The 15,809-nt window shown below is 38.8% G+C and overlaps 1 protein-coding gene across 2 annotated transcripts in view; it reads right to left on the minus strand.

Moving 5' to 3' along the window:
- LOC123795513 (neutral ceramidase) overlaps positions 1 to 15,809 on the minus strand; it is a 65,504-nt gene that overhangs the window by 2,084 nt on the left and 47,611 nt on the right. For both annotated transcript variants that reach the window (XM_087862495.1, XM_045802315.2), the window contains 6 exons: positions 15,018 to 15,057; positions 14,149 to 14,244; positions 10,973 to 11,068; positions 8,388 to 8,534; positions 3,396 to 3,455; positions 439 to 527 (listed from right to left, as the gene is read on the minus strand). In XM_087862495.1, the coding sequence (XP_087718621.1) occupies positions 439 to 527; positions 3,396 to 3,455; positions 8,388 to 8,534; positions 10,973 to 11,068; positions 14,149 to 14,244; positions 15,018 to 15,057 (528 nt within the window). The remainder of the gene's footprint in view (positions 1 to 438; positions 528 to 3,395; positions 3,456 to 8,387; positions 8,535 to 10,972; positions 11,069 to 14,148; positions 14,245 to 15,017; positions 15,058 to 15,809) is intronic.

Here is a 15,809-nt window from a genome sequence, read left to right on the forward strand (position 1 = left end):
ATTGACCACGTATACAAGTACGATACATTTTACGTATAGATCGTGATTTTCCCAGAAGGAACGTCAGGCTCTAAATATAGACCTATAGCAACACCTCCACCCCAGTATGCCTTTCAGCCAGTTTGCAGGAAGGCCAGCCAGCCTTTGGGGGTAATGTCTGTGGCCGTGGAAAAAAAACAAAACTAACAGATGTTTACAAAAATGGAGGCCATAACCTCATTAGCACCTAATCTTCCAGAAGCACACACCACACTGTTTTGCAGAAAAACAGAATCAAAATGAAGTCTAATAAATCAACTAAATATGGCCAGAAGGCTCCTTGGGAATTTGATGTCATTAATATCATGCATTGAGCCAGGCTTCCCATTTGTCTTCCCTGCATTACTAACCAACTGTTGTCAAGGCTTGAAAGACAAAATATCCAACAGACATGCTCACCGAGTCTCCCAGGAGGCATCATTATGCACTATCTGCCATATTGCTGATGCGGCCTCATATTTCTCGACAGTGAGGAAGGTCTGATGGGTCTGAAATGTAATTAATATAACTGATGAGACCCCACACGGTCATAGAAGGAACTTGCCTGTAAATACATCCCTTGTGGACTGTAGGCCGACCTGTCAATACCTTGTGTGAAAATGTATTAGAATCTCATCCAAATTCTTAGGTGTTTCTCTTCACATTCCACGCAATGTCTTCAGAATGCTAATTCATCCAGGCTATTACACACCATGACCTTTTTTTTTTTAAAGAAAACTGGATGATCATAATTTTAGAGTTGATAGCAAATTTTGCAAATAGGGGCAGAGAAGAGATAGAATGAAACTTGCAATTTTGAAAAAGGCATAAGTCAAACCTTTTCATGACATGTTTATTGATCTATATTCCAAGACCTTCTCTAGTCACGCCAAGTCTTAGGAGGGAAAATAGGAAAGTTTCTTCATCCTTCCTTCTCTGGGTAAATGAATTATGAGTAAATATACCTCTCGAGTGAAAGAACTGGAAAGGATGCATAAATCTTCCCTGTCCTAGGGTGCTAAAAGCAATCACTGTAATTTCTCATAATGGATTCCCAGAAAGCACATCAAAAGCAGGTTTTATTGTTCCCATTGGAAAATTGCTACAATAATTCAATTCAGACCAAGAATTCCATGTCAAATTAAGCACAAATTTGAATAATATAACAAATTCAAAGAGGCAGAGACCATAAATCTCCAATTTTCCTCAAAAATCTTTAGATTGTGGGCCCTTAAGGGTAGGACTTGTATCTGATTCACTTTTATCCATTACAGGTGTTCAAATAAAACTTTGCTGAATGGATCACTCACACCTGGGCCGTGGGATTATTTAAAACTCTAATTACTCAACAGATAGGTTATATTCAATAAAGTTTTCATGATGATGGTGACTTGTAAAGAGAAGGGTTTCTGGCCATTTAGGGCAGAGGGACATCGGGGAGGCTGTAGACGGAGTAGGAGATTGGGTGAACCCTCACTGGACAGGTGTAGAGTGTAGACCAGAGAACAAGTCTAGACCACTGCATATGGAAACTATGTGACTATCCTTTCCCCTTCCCAACCCTAATCTCTACCTGATACACAATTAGTTAATACTAGTTACTTAATCTTTCTGGCCTCAGTTTCCTCATCTGTAAAATGGGGACAATAAAATGTAAGCCAATGGACAGTAAGGAGAATAAAATGAGATTGATGTAGTAATGTATGTAAAGTGCTTCACCTGGTGCCTGCAAAGAGTAAACCTTAGATAAATGGTGGTAAGGATTATTAACAATAAAAGGGAGTGGAAATTATCATATGCGGAGTCCCAGAGCCTTCTTAGAAATCAATTCTATTCTCATTACAGTGCTTTAAGCATTTTGTTGTCCTGCTTCTCCAAGGCAATAACGATGATGGTGTTTCTCCAGCCCAAGGATATCAACAGATAGCTAATCCTGCCATTTTGCCATAATACTTTGATATCTTCAGAAAACAATGCCATAAACATGCAAATATTATGGCATAGTTTGACTGCCTAGAGAAATTATTTCCAACAGGTGCATGTTGACTTTCCAAGCAGTCAAACATTTTTCCCCAGTGTCATATTTGACAATGTCGTATTGCCACAATTGTTATTAGAGCAGTAATGATATTTCAATGAACAGAAATGGAAGGTTCATTGGTAGGAAGGTGTTTGGAGTTATAAGTAACAATGGTCCTGGGAAGGATGGCTCATGGATACAGTAAGTGCATCCTCAGCCACACTAAAAAATATGACCTTGAAATCACTTTCGTATACTTACTTTCTTTTTCTTCTACATATTTCTTTATTGTTTGAATTTTTACAACTAGAATATGCCTAGTTATTGCTTGTGTAGTTATAAGAACATTCTTTTGTCTTTTAGAGAGAAAGAGAGAGAGAGTGGAGGAGGGGAAGAGGAAGAGGGAAAGAGAGGATCTGAAGCAGACTCTATGCTCAGCGTGGAACCCAATGTGGGCCTTGATCTCACGACCCTGAGATTATGACCTGAGCTGAAATCAAGAGTCAGATGCTTAACTGACTGAATCACCCAGGTGCCCCCATTAAAAGAACATTCTAAAGGAGTTACAGAGGAGTAAAACGAATTCATTTTATTAAGGGCATGTATTTTATTATACATATGTATACTTTACATATGATAGAAACAATGAAGTATGAAATGACATGTAACAAACTATAAGCAATTATTGCCTCTGAAAAGGTTTATGGAAAGAGAGGTACTTTCACATTCGACTTTAAGCACTTCTATATGGTCTGTTTTTACATTAAACATGTATTTCATGTGCCATTTTTCAAGATTAATAAATAAATATCCCATTAGTGCCAGCAGTAAAGAGTAAGTTAATGGCAAATGCAAGATAACATAAAGCACCTGGGCCAGGGCCCCAAGCCAGTGGGACATCCCCCCCAGGGGTCCATGGTCACTCCACAACACTGGACGTAGGACCAGAGGCTGCAGTTCTGGAGTAAGAGAGGAGCCAGAACTGGGGGGAGGAAGGAACCAAAGATATACTTCACTTTTGGTCCTTTGGTGATTTGACCCAATTTTGTAGAGTTTCTAAATCGGAATACATAAATGGGATTGTATTGAAATTTGTATCTTCTCAAGGGACAGCGTAGCTCTCTAAGCTTTGTGCAATATGTGAACCTAGACAGACCCAGTTAAACGTTTCCTGTGCTTTTCTTCCCCCAGACTAAATTCCACATTACTCTTCTTACTGAAAATTTCCACACACCTAAACAGTAAGATGAAAAGCAAGTCGGAACATTTTATCATTATGTCGTTAACCTCTATAAGGCTATTCAAACGAAGACTAAAAAGTGGATTTAAATCCGTCAGAAGAATCTTTGACTCTTACCTGGTTTTCTGCTGAATTCTTCGGGTTAGCGCCTACGAATGTGACTTCAGCAACTTCTCCCTGAAGATACAAACTCACGTGATGAGTTCATTCTTTGCCATGCTCAAATTTAGGCCATGATTTATGAAATGTTCTAGGATTCTGGGCACCTGTGCTGATTCTATCCTATTTAATCAAGTGAGTTATCTTCAGAGAATATTAGAGAACACACCCTTGCCACAACAGACAGGAATTTTTGGCTGGGAAGTGACTCAAGAATTTTTCACCAGTGAATTTGTTTTTAGTACATTCAGATAGAGATGAAGACAAGGCATTTAAATGGCTTCTTCAGCCTTTGATATTGTCTCACACTTCCCTCAGACACACATACAGGAAATGGGCTGACTCAAATCAAAGCAGTCAAAACTTCCCGTGAACGACTTGCACTGACACTGGCTCGTGTGAGATACAAAGTGGAATAACAGGTGTGTACCTACCTTCCCACCAGAAACAATGACAAAGCTGGACAAATGTGCATTAAACCATGGCTTTCCAGACAGCAGAGCAAGGAAAGCAATCAAACAATGAAAACAGTGATCCTCGAGTGACAGAAAACAGACAAAACGAGCCTCGCAATTGCTCCAGCCTAACGCCCTCAGAGTGTGCAGTTCACAGCACGAGTAGGCAGAGCGCAAGCAAAGCCAGGCGGTTGGTCTAAATTAAAGAATAGCTGTGGGAGTCCGTGAAGGTCAAATAGTCTTACGTTCACAAGGTAGAGTAATAGAGACAAGAGTGTACCAGAGAGAGGAGAGCTACATACAGAGAACTCTGGAGATCTGTAGAAGGTTCCCCTCAAATCTGCATGCAGGGAAGAGAACCACCCGAAACCAGGAAAAGAACCTATCAGCAGAAACTGAAATTCTTACTCCCTGAAGCATCTAAGCACACACTCTGATCAATATTTGATTGGACATTAAGTTATATAACCACAGGGGCAACACTTGAGAGCCAGACTTAAAAGTAAAATCAAAAACAAAAAAACAGAGCAGATCCAATAGCCACACGTTGCAACAGAGACAGACGTTACTGATCTGGTCCACTCTAGTGTTCAGTGAGCAAACAGACAAACAAAAACAACAACTCTGGGGTGGGGAGGTCAGGCTAGAATCCCGAATTGCTACAATGTATCAAAACACATCTAGTATTCTACAAAAAAAATGATGGGATGTGCATACATGAAAATATCACTCATACTGGGGGAAAAAAGTCTAATCAAAACTGCCTTTCTGTGTCCCCAGATGTTGTAGTTAACAGACAAAGACTTCAAAGCAGCTGTTGTAAAGATGTTCTAAGAACTAATACAAATCGTGTTTAAAGAATTAAAGAAAAGTCTTATGTTAATGACTTAACATATGGAGAAACTCAGTGAAAAGAAGTAATCTTTAAAAATGTATTGGATGTTCTAGAGCCAAAAATCACAACTGACATGAGAAATTCACTAGAAGAGCTTAACAGCAAATATGAGAAGAAAGGAGACGTGAACTAGAATTTATCAATATAAATTATTTGGTCTGAAGAATGGACAGAAAAAAAACTGAAGAAAAATTGCTAGAATCTCAGAAACAAGCATGACATCAAGTGTACCCGCATTCACAAACTAGAAGACCCAGAATTCGAGGAAAGAGAGAAACAAACAAACGAAAAATCTTTTGGAAGAAATAATGGATGAAAATTTTCCAAACTTGATAAATATTAACTTGTGACCCAAGGAACTCAGCAAATCCCGAAGAGGATAATCCCAGAGTACGTCACATTTAGATGCATTGTAGCGAACTGGTGGTAGGCAGAGACAAATAGAAAATCTTGAAAGCAGTAAGAGAAAAATGATGCATTACTTTCAGGGAAACTCCAATAAGATTAGCAATTGACTTCTCATTAGAGGGTGAAGAACAGTGGCGACAGGATAACATACTCAAAGTGATAAAAGAAAACCATTTCTCGACCAAGAAGGCAGCAAAACTATTCTTCAAAGATAAAGGGAAAATAAAGCCATTGCAGCTAAATAAAGCCTGAGAGAATTTGTTGTTAACAGAGCTGTCATACAAAAAAATACACTAAGGGAAGTTCTTCATGCTAAAAGGAAATGACGCTAGATGGTAATAACAGTTCGAATTCCTAAGAAACAATAAGGAGCACCAGAAGGGTAAATATGTGGGCTAAGTTTAAAATATTCTATGAATATGCTCTTCATATCTTCTTTTAATCTCTTTAGAAGGTGTGAGATTATATAAGACAATTAGTTATAATATTGTATTATTGCATTTATATATAGATGTGATATATGTGACAATATCACAAAGGATGAGAAAGGAAAAATATATTGGAGCAATCTTTTTATATTTTTTAGAATTTTTAGTATTATATTGAAGTAGAGTGCAATTAATTGAGATGCATATTATAGCCCTATGACAGAATAAGATATATATATATATATAGTCTCTGTCCCCATTTCCTGATACACAGCTCCTAAAACCCTTGGAATCCCCGAAGTGGTGTGTCTTTTTGTATGTTAATGAGATGACCAGTGGCTCAGGGTTTCCGGTAACATGGGGGGGGCGGTGAGGGCTAGTTGTCAGGGGAATCAACCTTGTGATTAGAGGGTTGGAATTATCAAGTCCAATCCCCCCCCCCCCAATCTCCAGAAGGGGAAAGAAGACGGAGGGTTGAATTAATCATTAATAGCCAATGATGTAATCAATTGTGCCTATTTAATGAAGCCTGCATAAAAGTCCCTAAAGTCTGGGGTTCAGAGAGCTTCTAGATGGGTGAATGCATGGAGATGTTGGGAGGGTGGCCTTCCTGGATAGGTCATGGAAGCTTGGCCCTCCTTCCCTCATACCTTGCCCTCTGCTTCTCCTCCATCAGACTGTTGCTGAGTTGTAATCCATGTATAATAAACTGATAACCTAGTACGTAAACTGTTTTCCTGAATTCTGTGAGCCTGTTCCTACAAGTTATTTAACCCAAGGAGGGGCTCATGGGAATCTCCAATTTGTAGCCAATCAGTCAGAAGCAGAGATGACTTAGATTCACCATTGGTTTCTGAAGCGTGTGAGGGGGTGGGGGTGGAGGAGTACAGTCTTGTGGGACCGAGCCCTTAACTTGTGAGGTAAATGCCAACCCCAAGCAGATAGTGTCAGAATTGAACTGAATCATAGGACACCAAGTTGATGTCTGCAGAGAATTGGAGAATTGCTTGGTGTGGGGGAAATGTCCACACAGCTGCTGTCGGAAGTGCTGAAAGTAGAGAGTGTGGAGAGGAAAATCAGAATTCTTTTTTCTTTTCAAGTCCTTAAAGCAACTACTAGGAAAATAATCAAAAATATATATGGTCAAAAAAAATCAACAGAGGAATAAAAAATTACACAAAACCTAAAAAGAACCTAAGCTTCCACATTAAGAAATGAGAAGAGCAAAATAAAATTGAAGCAGTCAGAAGGAAGAATATAAAACACCAGAGCAAAAATCAAAACAGAAAATTGAAATCAAAACAGAAAAACAACAGATAAAATCAAGGAAGCTAAAAGCTAGCTCTCTGAAGACACAAATTATCAAAATCAGGAAGAAAGAAGGGCCATCATTGTTGACCATACAGAAATTAAAAGGATTGTAAGAACATATTATGAACGTTATCCAAACAAAATAGACAACTTACACAAAACGGGCAAATGCCTAGGAAGATTTTTAGATAATTTTAGAAAGATGCAGATTCCTCAAGACAAACTAAATGCCAAGAGAGATACATAACTGACTCAAGAAAAAAACAGAAAATCTGAATAGGCTTGTAAGTAAAGAAATTGGAGTAGTAAATAAAAATTTTGCCATAAAGAGAAGCCAAGGTCCATGTGGCTTTGCTAATAAATCTGACTGAATATTTAAAGAAGAAATAATACCAGTATTTTCCATACACTTTCAGAAAATACAGGAGGAAACACGTGCTAATTCATTCTTTGAGACTAGTGTTACCCTGACACCAAAAGCAACAAAACTAACACGTGAAAAGAAGACTGCAAATATCCCTTATGGACATGAGTATAAAACTTCAGCAAAATCTTAACACACCAAATTCAACAAGATATAAAAAAGATTCTATACCATTACAAAAAAGCATTTATTTAATATCTGAAAATCAACTAATGCAATATGCTGTATTAATAGAGTAAGAGACAAAATCCTACATGATCACCTCAGTAGACAGGAAAGCATTTGAAACAAATCCAACACCCATTCTTCATTAAAAATAACTATAATAACTTGGCATACAAGGGAACTTTCTCAACTTGATTAAAGTCATCTACAGAAATCCTCAAGAAAACATCATACTTAACAACTGAATACTCTTCCTTCTGATTAGAAACAAGAGAAGAATGCCCAGTCTTACAACGTGTCTTCAAGATTGTCTTGAAGATTCCAGCCAGTGCATTAAGGGAAAAAAAATAAAGGCCTCCAGTAAAGAAATCCAAAAAGGAATAAGTGAGCTTGCTTTTATTCACAGACGACATGATACTGTATGTAGAAATTTCTAAGGAATCCACATCCCCTGCCCAGAATCTACTGGGACTAAGAAATGACTTAGCAAAGTCGCAGGACACAAGATAAATATAAAATAGTAATAGTCCAAGTCCTGCTTCATTGCTACGTGCTTTTCCTGTCCTTGATTTGAGAGACTTTTCTGAGCTCTAGCAAATGGTTCCATGACCATCCATTTAAGAAGAAAAGAAGAACTTGGATTTTAGAAATTTGATTTTACATCATTACCACCTGCAAAATAAATATTTCCCCATTCCCATGTTTGCAGAGGCTCTGCACAGTTAAGAACAATTGTCAAAATTATCGTTGCGAACAGCTGGTCTACAGCATGATTACAGGCAGGTGTTGACATTAGACAGTATCTTCCCCCCATCCCCAGACACAGGCTTCTGGAAGATTCCAAGATCTCTTCGGGAGCCTTACCACTCTATATGTAGGTTTCGCAGGCTGCAGAACATCCCCAAAAGTTTTGCCTATTGGTGCTCTATCCACAATATTAGGAATTAACGAGGCTATCAGTTGTTTGAAAAATGGAGGCTCTGGACCTCTGCTCAGGTTGGCTACTGTATCCTAGAACAGAGAACATTTGCTTAAGGACCACACAATGTAGAGTCAAAGCCCCTTTCCCCAGTCCCCAACCTCCCAGAAATGCCCTTAGTAAAGGAAACATCCACACACACATCATCTCTCCAAGAGCTAACAGCTTTAACAAAATGTGGGGCAACTTTGCTAAAATGTGAGTCTAGGCATCCACAATTTAAACTTTTGTCACTAGAGGAATGTTTGGGTCGTAGACAACACTTTCGCTCCCTCAGACCATGCAGTCCAGAGATCAGAGTGTAAACACTATATAAGTTTAGATTCTGGGATAGTCATTTTTCAATTGTGTGACTTTGGAGAGGAGTCTAACCCATGGTAAGACTTTCTACCATGACACTGTGATTTCCTTTTAATTTTTAAAAATTAATCTTACTTTTTTTATATATATATTATGTTAGTCACCATACGGTACATCCCTGGTTTCTGATGTAAAGTTCAATGATTCATTAGTTGCGTAAAACACCCAGTGCACCATGCAATACGTGCCCTCTTTACTACCCATCACTAGTCTATCCCATTCCCCCACCCTCCTCCCCTCTGAAGCCCTCAGTTTGTTTCTCAGAGTCCATAGTCTCTCATGCTTCATTCCCCCTTCTGATTACCCCCCCTTCTTTATCCCTTTCTTCCCCTACCAATCTTCCAAAAAAAAAAAAAAAAAAAGAAGAAGTGCACTTGTCCAAGTGAGCACTGGGTGTTATATGTAAGTGATTAATCACTAAATTCTACACCTGAAACTAATATTACACTGTATGTTAACTAACTGGAATTTAAATAAAAACTTGAAAACAAAAAAAAATTCTTACTCAGAGTCAATACCAAGCTTTTTTCCCCCTAAATCCTTCTTTGTGCTAATTAAAAAATATAATAAATACACTTTTAGCTTAAAAGTTAAGATCTGCATATGCCCTGACTGGTTTAATCTATGTTTTCCACATTTGTCACCTTTAATAGTATCATCAGAACGTTAATCTCAAATTTTAAGTAGTCCTTCGTAATGGACACTGATCCTCACTTTAACAACTTAATCTTTTTCAACGGCCATGACATCTATTTGCTGGCCTTCCGCTTTCACAAATGGGACCATAAGCTGGGAGATACTTGGTATTTTGTTTCGAGATCACATGGCTAATCTTAGCTACAGAACCATAACACTGGCTGTGATACAAATTTCTACAAAATGAATCACACTTTCTGCTTAAGTTTCACTATAAAACCTGAAGACTATTTCCGTGGGAGGAACTATAGATGACAGTCAAAGCAAGTGAAAACAGTGGCCGTCTCTTGGGATGGGTTCTAGATTTATACTTTACTGTATAATCTAAAAGTCTATAACTAGTTACAGCTTTTATGATGAAAATTAAAGCAGTTCCACTTTGGGGGGAGAAAAGGATCAGACCTAAAACTGAGAGGAATGCTATGATAAAACAATCATCAGGCAATTAAGATGCATCCTAAGTAGATACCCGGTCGTGAAACTTCGTACGGTCAGCAATTAGGTGGAGGCATATGGAATTGCCCATATTCAACTGTTTTGACCCTCACAAGCAGCTGTGTTGTTTGTTTCCACTCAATATAACCAAGCTCTTTCTCTGAATGGGCTCCGTTGTCTTCACTACGTGGTAATTGTGTCCCAGCCTTTATTGGGGCTCATATGGGATTATATAAAGATCTGCTGATGATTTTAAGCCCTTTATCCTGCTTATTGGCTCATCTTCTGACACCAGAATCAGCTTCATTAATACCTGCACCCTAAAGGAAGAGGTCCACGACTGGAGTTCTTCTAAGTCAACTTGTCGAGGTGCACGTACCCTAGATCGATGCAATGTGTACGCACTCCAAGGTTGTACTTCATCCCATCTAAGCCTCTAGTGATTATAGCAAGTGCTACTGCTTTTGAGAAAGTAAAAACATGCTACTAATCATAGTCATAAAACTCCTCTGATTGGAAGACACATCGCCATTTCAGAGATGCTACAATATGGGGAAATGGGCATCTCAGAAGGAATGATCTGCTCAACTCATTAAGAGATTGGAGAGACTCTGGCCAGGCCTCGAGAACACTGGTTCAACCCCCGGCTAGAGTAAGCCCGATGACTTCCATCTCCAAACCATTTTGCTCATCTGAAAAATGGGGGGAAAATGATACCTCCCTACTTTCACATGGTAATCAGGAGGGTAATATGAGATCATATATGTGAATGAAGCTGTCACTACCCAGAGATGTTAACTGTATCTGAATTTACTAACGGTTTTGTTTCTTAGAGATATGTCATAGTTGCAAACTTTAAAAATAAAGGTTTTGAAAAATAAAAATAAGGGAAAAACTGGACATTTAAAGCTAAGGTTTTCTTTTGCTTCCCCTGCATCTCCCCACCCCTGAGACACACATGCCTACAAGTTTTGATTACCGTAGCAATGGCCTTAGCAAGGCCTCTGAAGAGCTGGATGTAAGCAGACAGAGTGTGGGGTCCATAAATTGTAGATGCCGCCTCATACCGCTGAGCCTGCAGGAGAGACAGGGCTGAGTTTTACACTGTTCTATGTATCTCTAACCATTTGCGGAAGTGCCACATCTTAGGAGAGGGGTGATGTTGGACATCTCACATAATTCAAACAGGCATAATTCATTAATTATTATTTATTATTAGTAATTATTATTATATTATATTATATTATTAATAATTATTAATTATTAATTAATAACATTAATCCTGACAAAGGGCGGTGGGCATTTCCATTTGCCAGCTAAAGTAAATGGCTCCCATTAACTACTTGCTAAATGGAGTCGGTTCTCAGTTTATGCCATTTGGACTGTCGCCCCATCTAATCTGAGAGAGCAGAATAGCTCCTAAGCTTAAGTCTATCGTAAGTACTTGCAATATAAATGTTGGCCCTCAAAGAGCATAGCAGGAGGGGGGAAATGAGGGAAAATGAGAGTCTCCGTAACTCCTGGGGAGATTGGGGATGATGGTACTGTGTGGAGAAGGACATTTAACCACTATATGGCTATAAAATAGAAGCAGATGCATCTCCTTTAGCTGAACTGCAAGCCTCCTGCTGTTTCACGGGAATCTCAGACTCATCAAATCTAAAGTGGAACTCATTATTCCAAAGACACCCGCTCTCCCTGCAGCGTTCTTCATCCCAGTGAATGCCACCCTTTGGCCATCTTAGACTCCTCCTTCTCCTTCATCCTACATCCAGGAAGTCTCCAAGCTACCATTACTTGGAATCTCTTGAATTCCTTCATTTCATTTTCCTCTCTCCCAATCTTACTGAGGCCAAACCCTTGGTTCTCACCCAGATCATAACTATAACTTCCTACTCAGTTCTCTGCCCCCACCCTTGCCCTTCCAATTTATTTTTCTACACTGTCTTCCTAGTGACATTTCTAAACCAAAATTTGATCAGAACACTCCTTCCTTGGAATTCTACTGCCATTTTCCAAAACCTTCCTTATTGAGGTAAAGCCCTGTACCATAGCATAAAAGATGCTCCATCAGCTAAAACCTCCCCATCAACTAGCCCCTGTCTCACTACCCTCAACTAATTATGGCCCCTCAAACGTACTAACTCAGCACCCCCAGACTTTTGTATGGATAGCTTCCTCAATACAGGACACCTCCCTAACTTTTCTTTCCCTAACTAGCCCTACTTATTCTCAAAAACTCAGACAGAGATTACATCTTCCAGAAAACCCTCCAGTCTCCATTCTCTAATACCCAATACAGACTAGTGAACTTTCTCTTTCTTTTCCTATTAACCCTGTACATCCCTTTTACAGCAATGTGATTACCTGCTCTTTCCTGCCTTTCACTAGATCATAAATCCTAGTAGTCTTGAGGGGAGGGGCAGATTTTTACTAATTGTTATGCCCAGATAGTGCCTAGTACAGTATCTGTCCCAACACATGTCTGTTGAATTAATTAGTGAATAAATTAATTAATATTAATCCTTGCAGGAGCATGTCCCTGAGAGAAGTTGTAGGGGTTCCTAACCTTATTTGTGCCCAGGACTCCTATGACAATCTGTTGAGGCTTATGGACCCCTCAGAGTAAATGTTCCTGAATGTATAAAGTAAAATACATTGTTGGCAAAGAAAACCAGTTAGACTGAAATATATTTAATCAAACAATAAAAAACCATTTTTGTGATAGGATAACGTTTGTTCTTCTTTTTTTTTTTTTTAAGATTTTATTTATTTATTTGACAGAGATAGAGACAGCCAGCGAGAGAGGGAACACAGCAGGGGGAGTGGGAGAGGAAGAAGCAGGCTCATAGCGGAGGAGCCTGATGTGGGGCTCGATCCCATAATGCCGGATCACGCCCTGAGCCGAAGGCAGACGCTTAACCACTGTGCCACCCAGGTGCCCCAACGTTTGTTCTTCTTTATTGAACAAGTAATGTTTGTGCTTCTTTACTGAGTAACAAGATCTAGTAGCAGATCTAATAACTACTGTGATTTAAAATAGTGATGAGAGTGGAGTTACTTCCAAATCTGCAATAACTCTCTGTGATATAAAATATATCTGTGGTTCCTATGGGTGACAAAGTCAGAGGTACTGCCAATATTATTGTCGTTTGTCACCTACATTCCCAGTTGAAGGAAATTCTACATAACGGTTACAGAGAAATGAAAAAAAAATGGATAAAGGAAAAGTATTCCCATCCAAGTTTGCCCCAATTAAGAACCTTTATTCAACAGAATTTCCTAGAAGGCAGGGAAAGTCAACAGAGGACAGCAAGGCAGACGCCACTGTTGGCATCACTGGACATTTGTCAAAAAGTGGACTGGATGCCTCTGTGTGGACTGCCAAGATATACCAGCAGATACATCAGCAAACATGAACTTGGGAATCTAGACTGTTCCTGCATTTTTAACTACTACCATTAAAAAAGTACTTGAGCTACTGTCTGCACTATTGGCAAACAAGAAACATTACCTCCCTTAAATTCTCAGAGGCTTTGTTTCTTAATTTATGTCGTGGATATAATAAACCCCTACTCCAGGGCTTGCTGTGAAGATGACTGAAGATAACATTTGCAAGGTGCTTGGCTAGTACATTCAATAAATAGTAGCTATTGGGCACCTGGGTGGCTCAGTTGGCTAAGCGTCTGCCTTCAGCTCAGGTCACGATCCCAGGGTTCTGGGATCAAGTCCTTCTCCTTCTGCTTCTCTCTCTGTCTCTCATGAATAAATAAATTTTTAAAAATATTTTTAAATAATTAGTAGCTATCAGTGAAAAATTTCCTCCATTCTACAGAAACTTCAGGCATCAAAAGCACCATGGACAAAGGTAGGAAAGTTGTATGTCACCACCCAGGCTTATTACCAGTACTCCAGACAAAATAATTTATTTCAGAAAAAGTAGACGTCAGTGAGACCAGAATTCTGACTTGAACTTGGACAGGGCAAACCTAGAACTCCCAAATACAACCTCCGGCTTATCATTCTCTCCTCTGTCCCAAAACAAAATCATCTCTCGAAACACCATTAAGGAAGTCTAGAGAGAAAACCTGCATTTGACACAACAGTCTCTACAAGGGGATAGTTCATTTAAATGCCAAGAACTTTTCACCTTACCTGGTATTCTTCAAAGGTGGTAATGTAATGTGTATACACATTGCACAGACCCGAAATAATAATGGTCATATTCTGCATGCCATGGGTTGCAAATTCCTAGTGGGGGAAACATAGAGCTCAATAAAATTACTCTCCATCATAATGTATTTTATTGGCCCAGATATACCTAACACACAATCATAGATGTGAGTCAGTAGCTCTCCTAACATCATTCGTAATGATCAAAACTGCCTGGGAATGCAGAAGTACGATGAGTCCTTGAGGAAAAGTAAGAGCCAACACTACACTACGGTTGGGCAAGTCAATGGATCTACAGACATCTTAGTGATTACATTTACAGTTGTAGAATCTTCTTATAACTAAAATACAGATATTTTATCCATTTCCTAAAAAGAATAATAGGACGATACTAACTAACCATAGTGGTTATTTCCAACTCCAAGTACTAAGACCTCTGTTGATTAGGTCTTTCTAGAACCATTCACAATGCTTCCTGAATATAAATAGATACAGATAAAATACAGAACTCCTAACATGTGTTAGATTTTATTTAGACAGGACTTCATGATATTAAGGTACTTAGGGTGATTTGTTATTTAATCCATAAAACCATTATTAATTTTAAAATTATTGATATATAAAAAGCAATAAATTATTTAAACCTGATTCTAGTTTCCTCATAATTTTTTAAGCTTGCTTTTATACCACTAATATTTCTTATTGACCTCTAAGCATTACTTTCAAGAACTTTGAAACTCTACTCATTTCAGCAAAGATTAATTTAAAAGGTATCAGACCATAGGAATAGGGGATTCTTTTCTCTTCATCAAATATAAATGTATAAACACTTTATTTCATTTTTAACTTACTGTTTGAACTGCCTCTCGAAGTCTTCGTCCAGACATGGTCCTGAGTCAAGAAAACAGAATTATCTAAGTGTTTTTCTACTCAGAATGTAGGCAAAGAATACAGACAAACTTGTAGTGCAAGACAAATATGATCCTGGCACATAACACAATATGGTAAAGTATGTAGGAGCTCTATGGCAATGCAAAGCCAAAGTTGAGCTTTTTGTCCCTAACTGTCCTATCTTGAAAATAAATCCTAAACTGAAAAAAGACAACTTGCAGGAGGCAAAGAAAATCAATGAATATCACTGGCAAAGACTACAATCATTTTCCATTCATTGACTCAGCAAAAATATACTGTTCGTGTTCTATGTTAGTAAAAACTGGGGCAAGTAGAGAATGCATTGCCCCTGCCTAGGAAGAATTTATCATTTTGTTCCTTCACTGAATCCTTCAATAAAACACAGCACCTACTACAGAAGAAGCCCACTTCTAAATGCTAAGGATTCAATAGGAGGAAGCTTGCATTCCAGGGAGGGAAGCTGGTCAACAAGCAAAAAAAGAAGTGAGATGACAGTTGGTGCTATGGGGAATATAACGCAGGGTAAGGATGACAAGCAATGGTGGTAGTTCTTGTGATGATGAGGCTGGGGCTAATGCTGTGGGAATGTGGCAGCAGTGGTGGTGATGGTGGTGGTGGGGATGGTGGTGAGGACAGTGTCATATAGTGTCAGCACAACAGGTATCTCTGTCAGAGATCTGAGCAGAGAACCAAAGAAATAAAAGAGTCGGCCATGGGGATAAGAGGAGGGT

Source organism: Ursus americanus, chromosome 6, assembly GCF_024610735.1.
Source record: "Ursus americanus isolate L20-20 chromosome 6, mUrsAme1.1.p, whole genome shotgun sequence".
Classification (NCBI taxonomy): Eukaryota; Metazoa; Chordata; class Mammalia; order Carnivora; family Ursidae; genus Ursus; species Ursus americanus.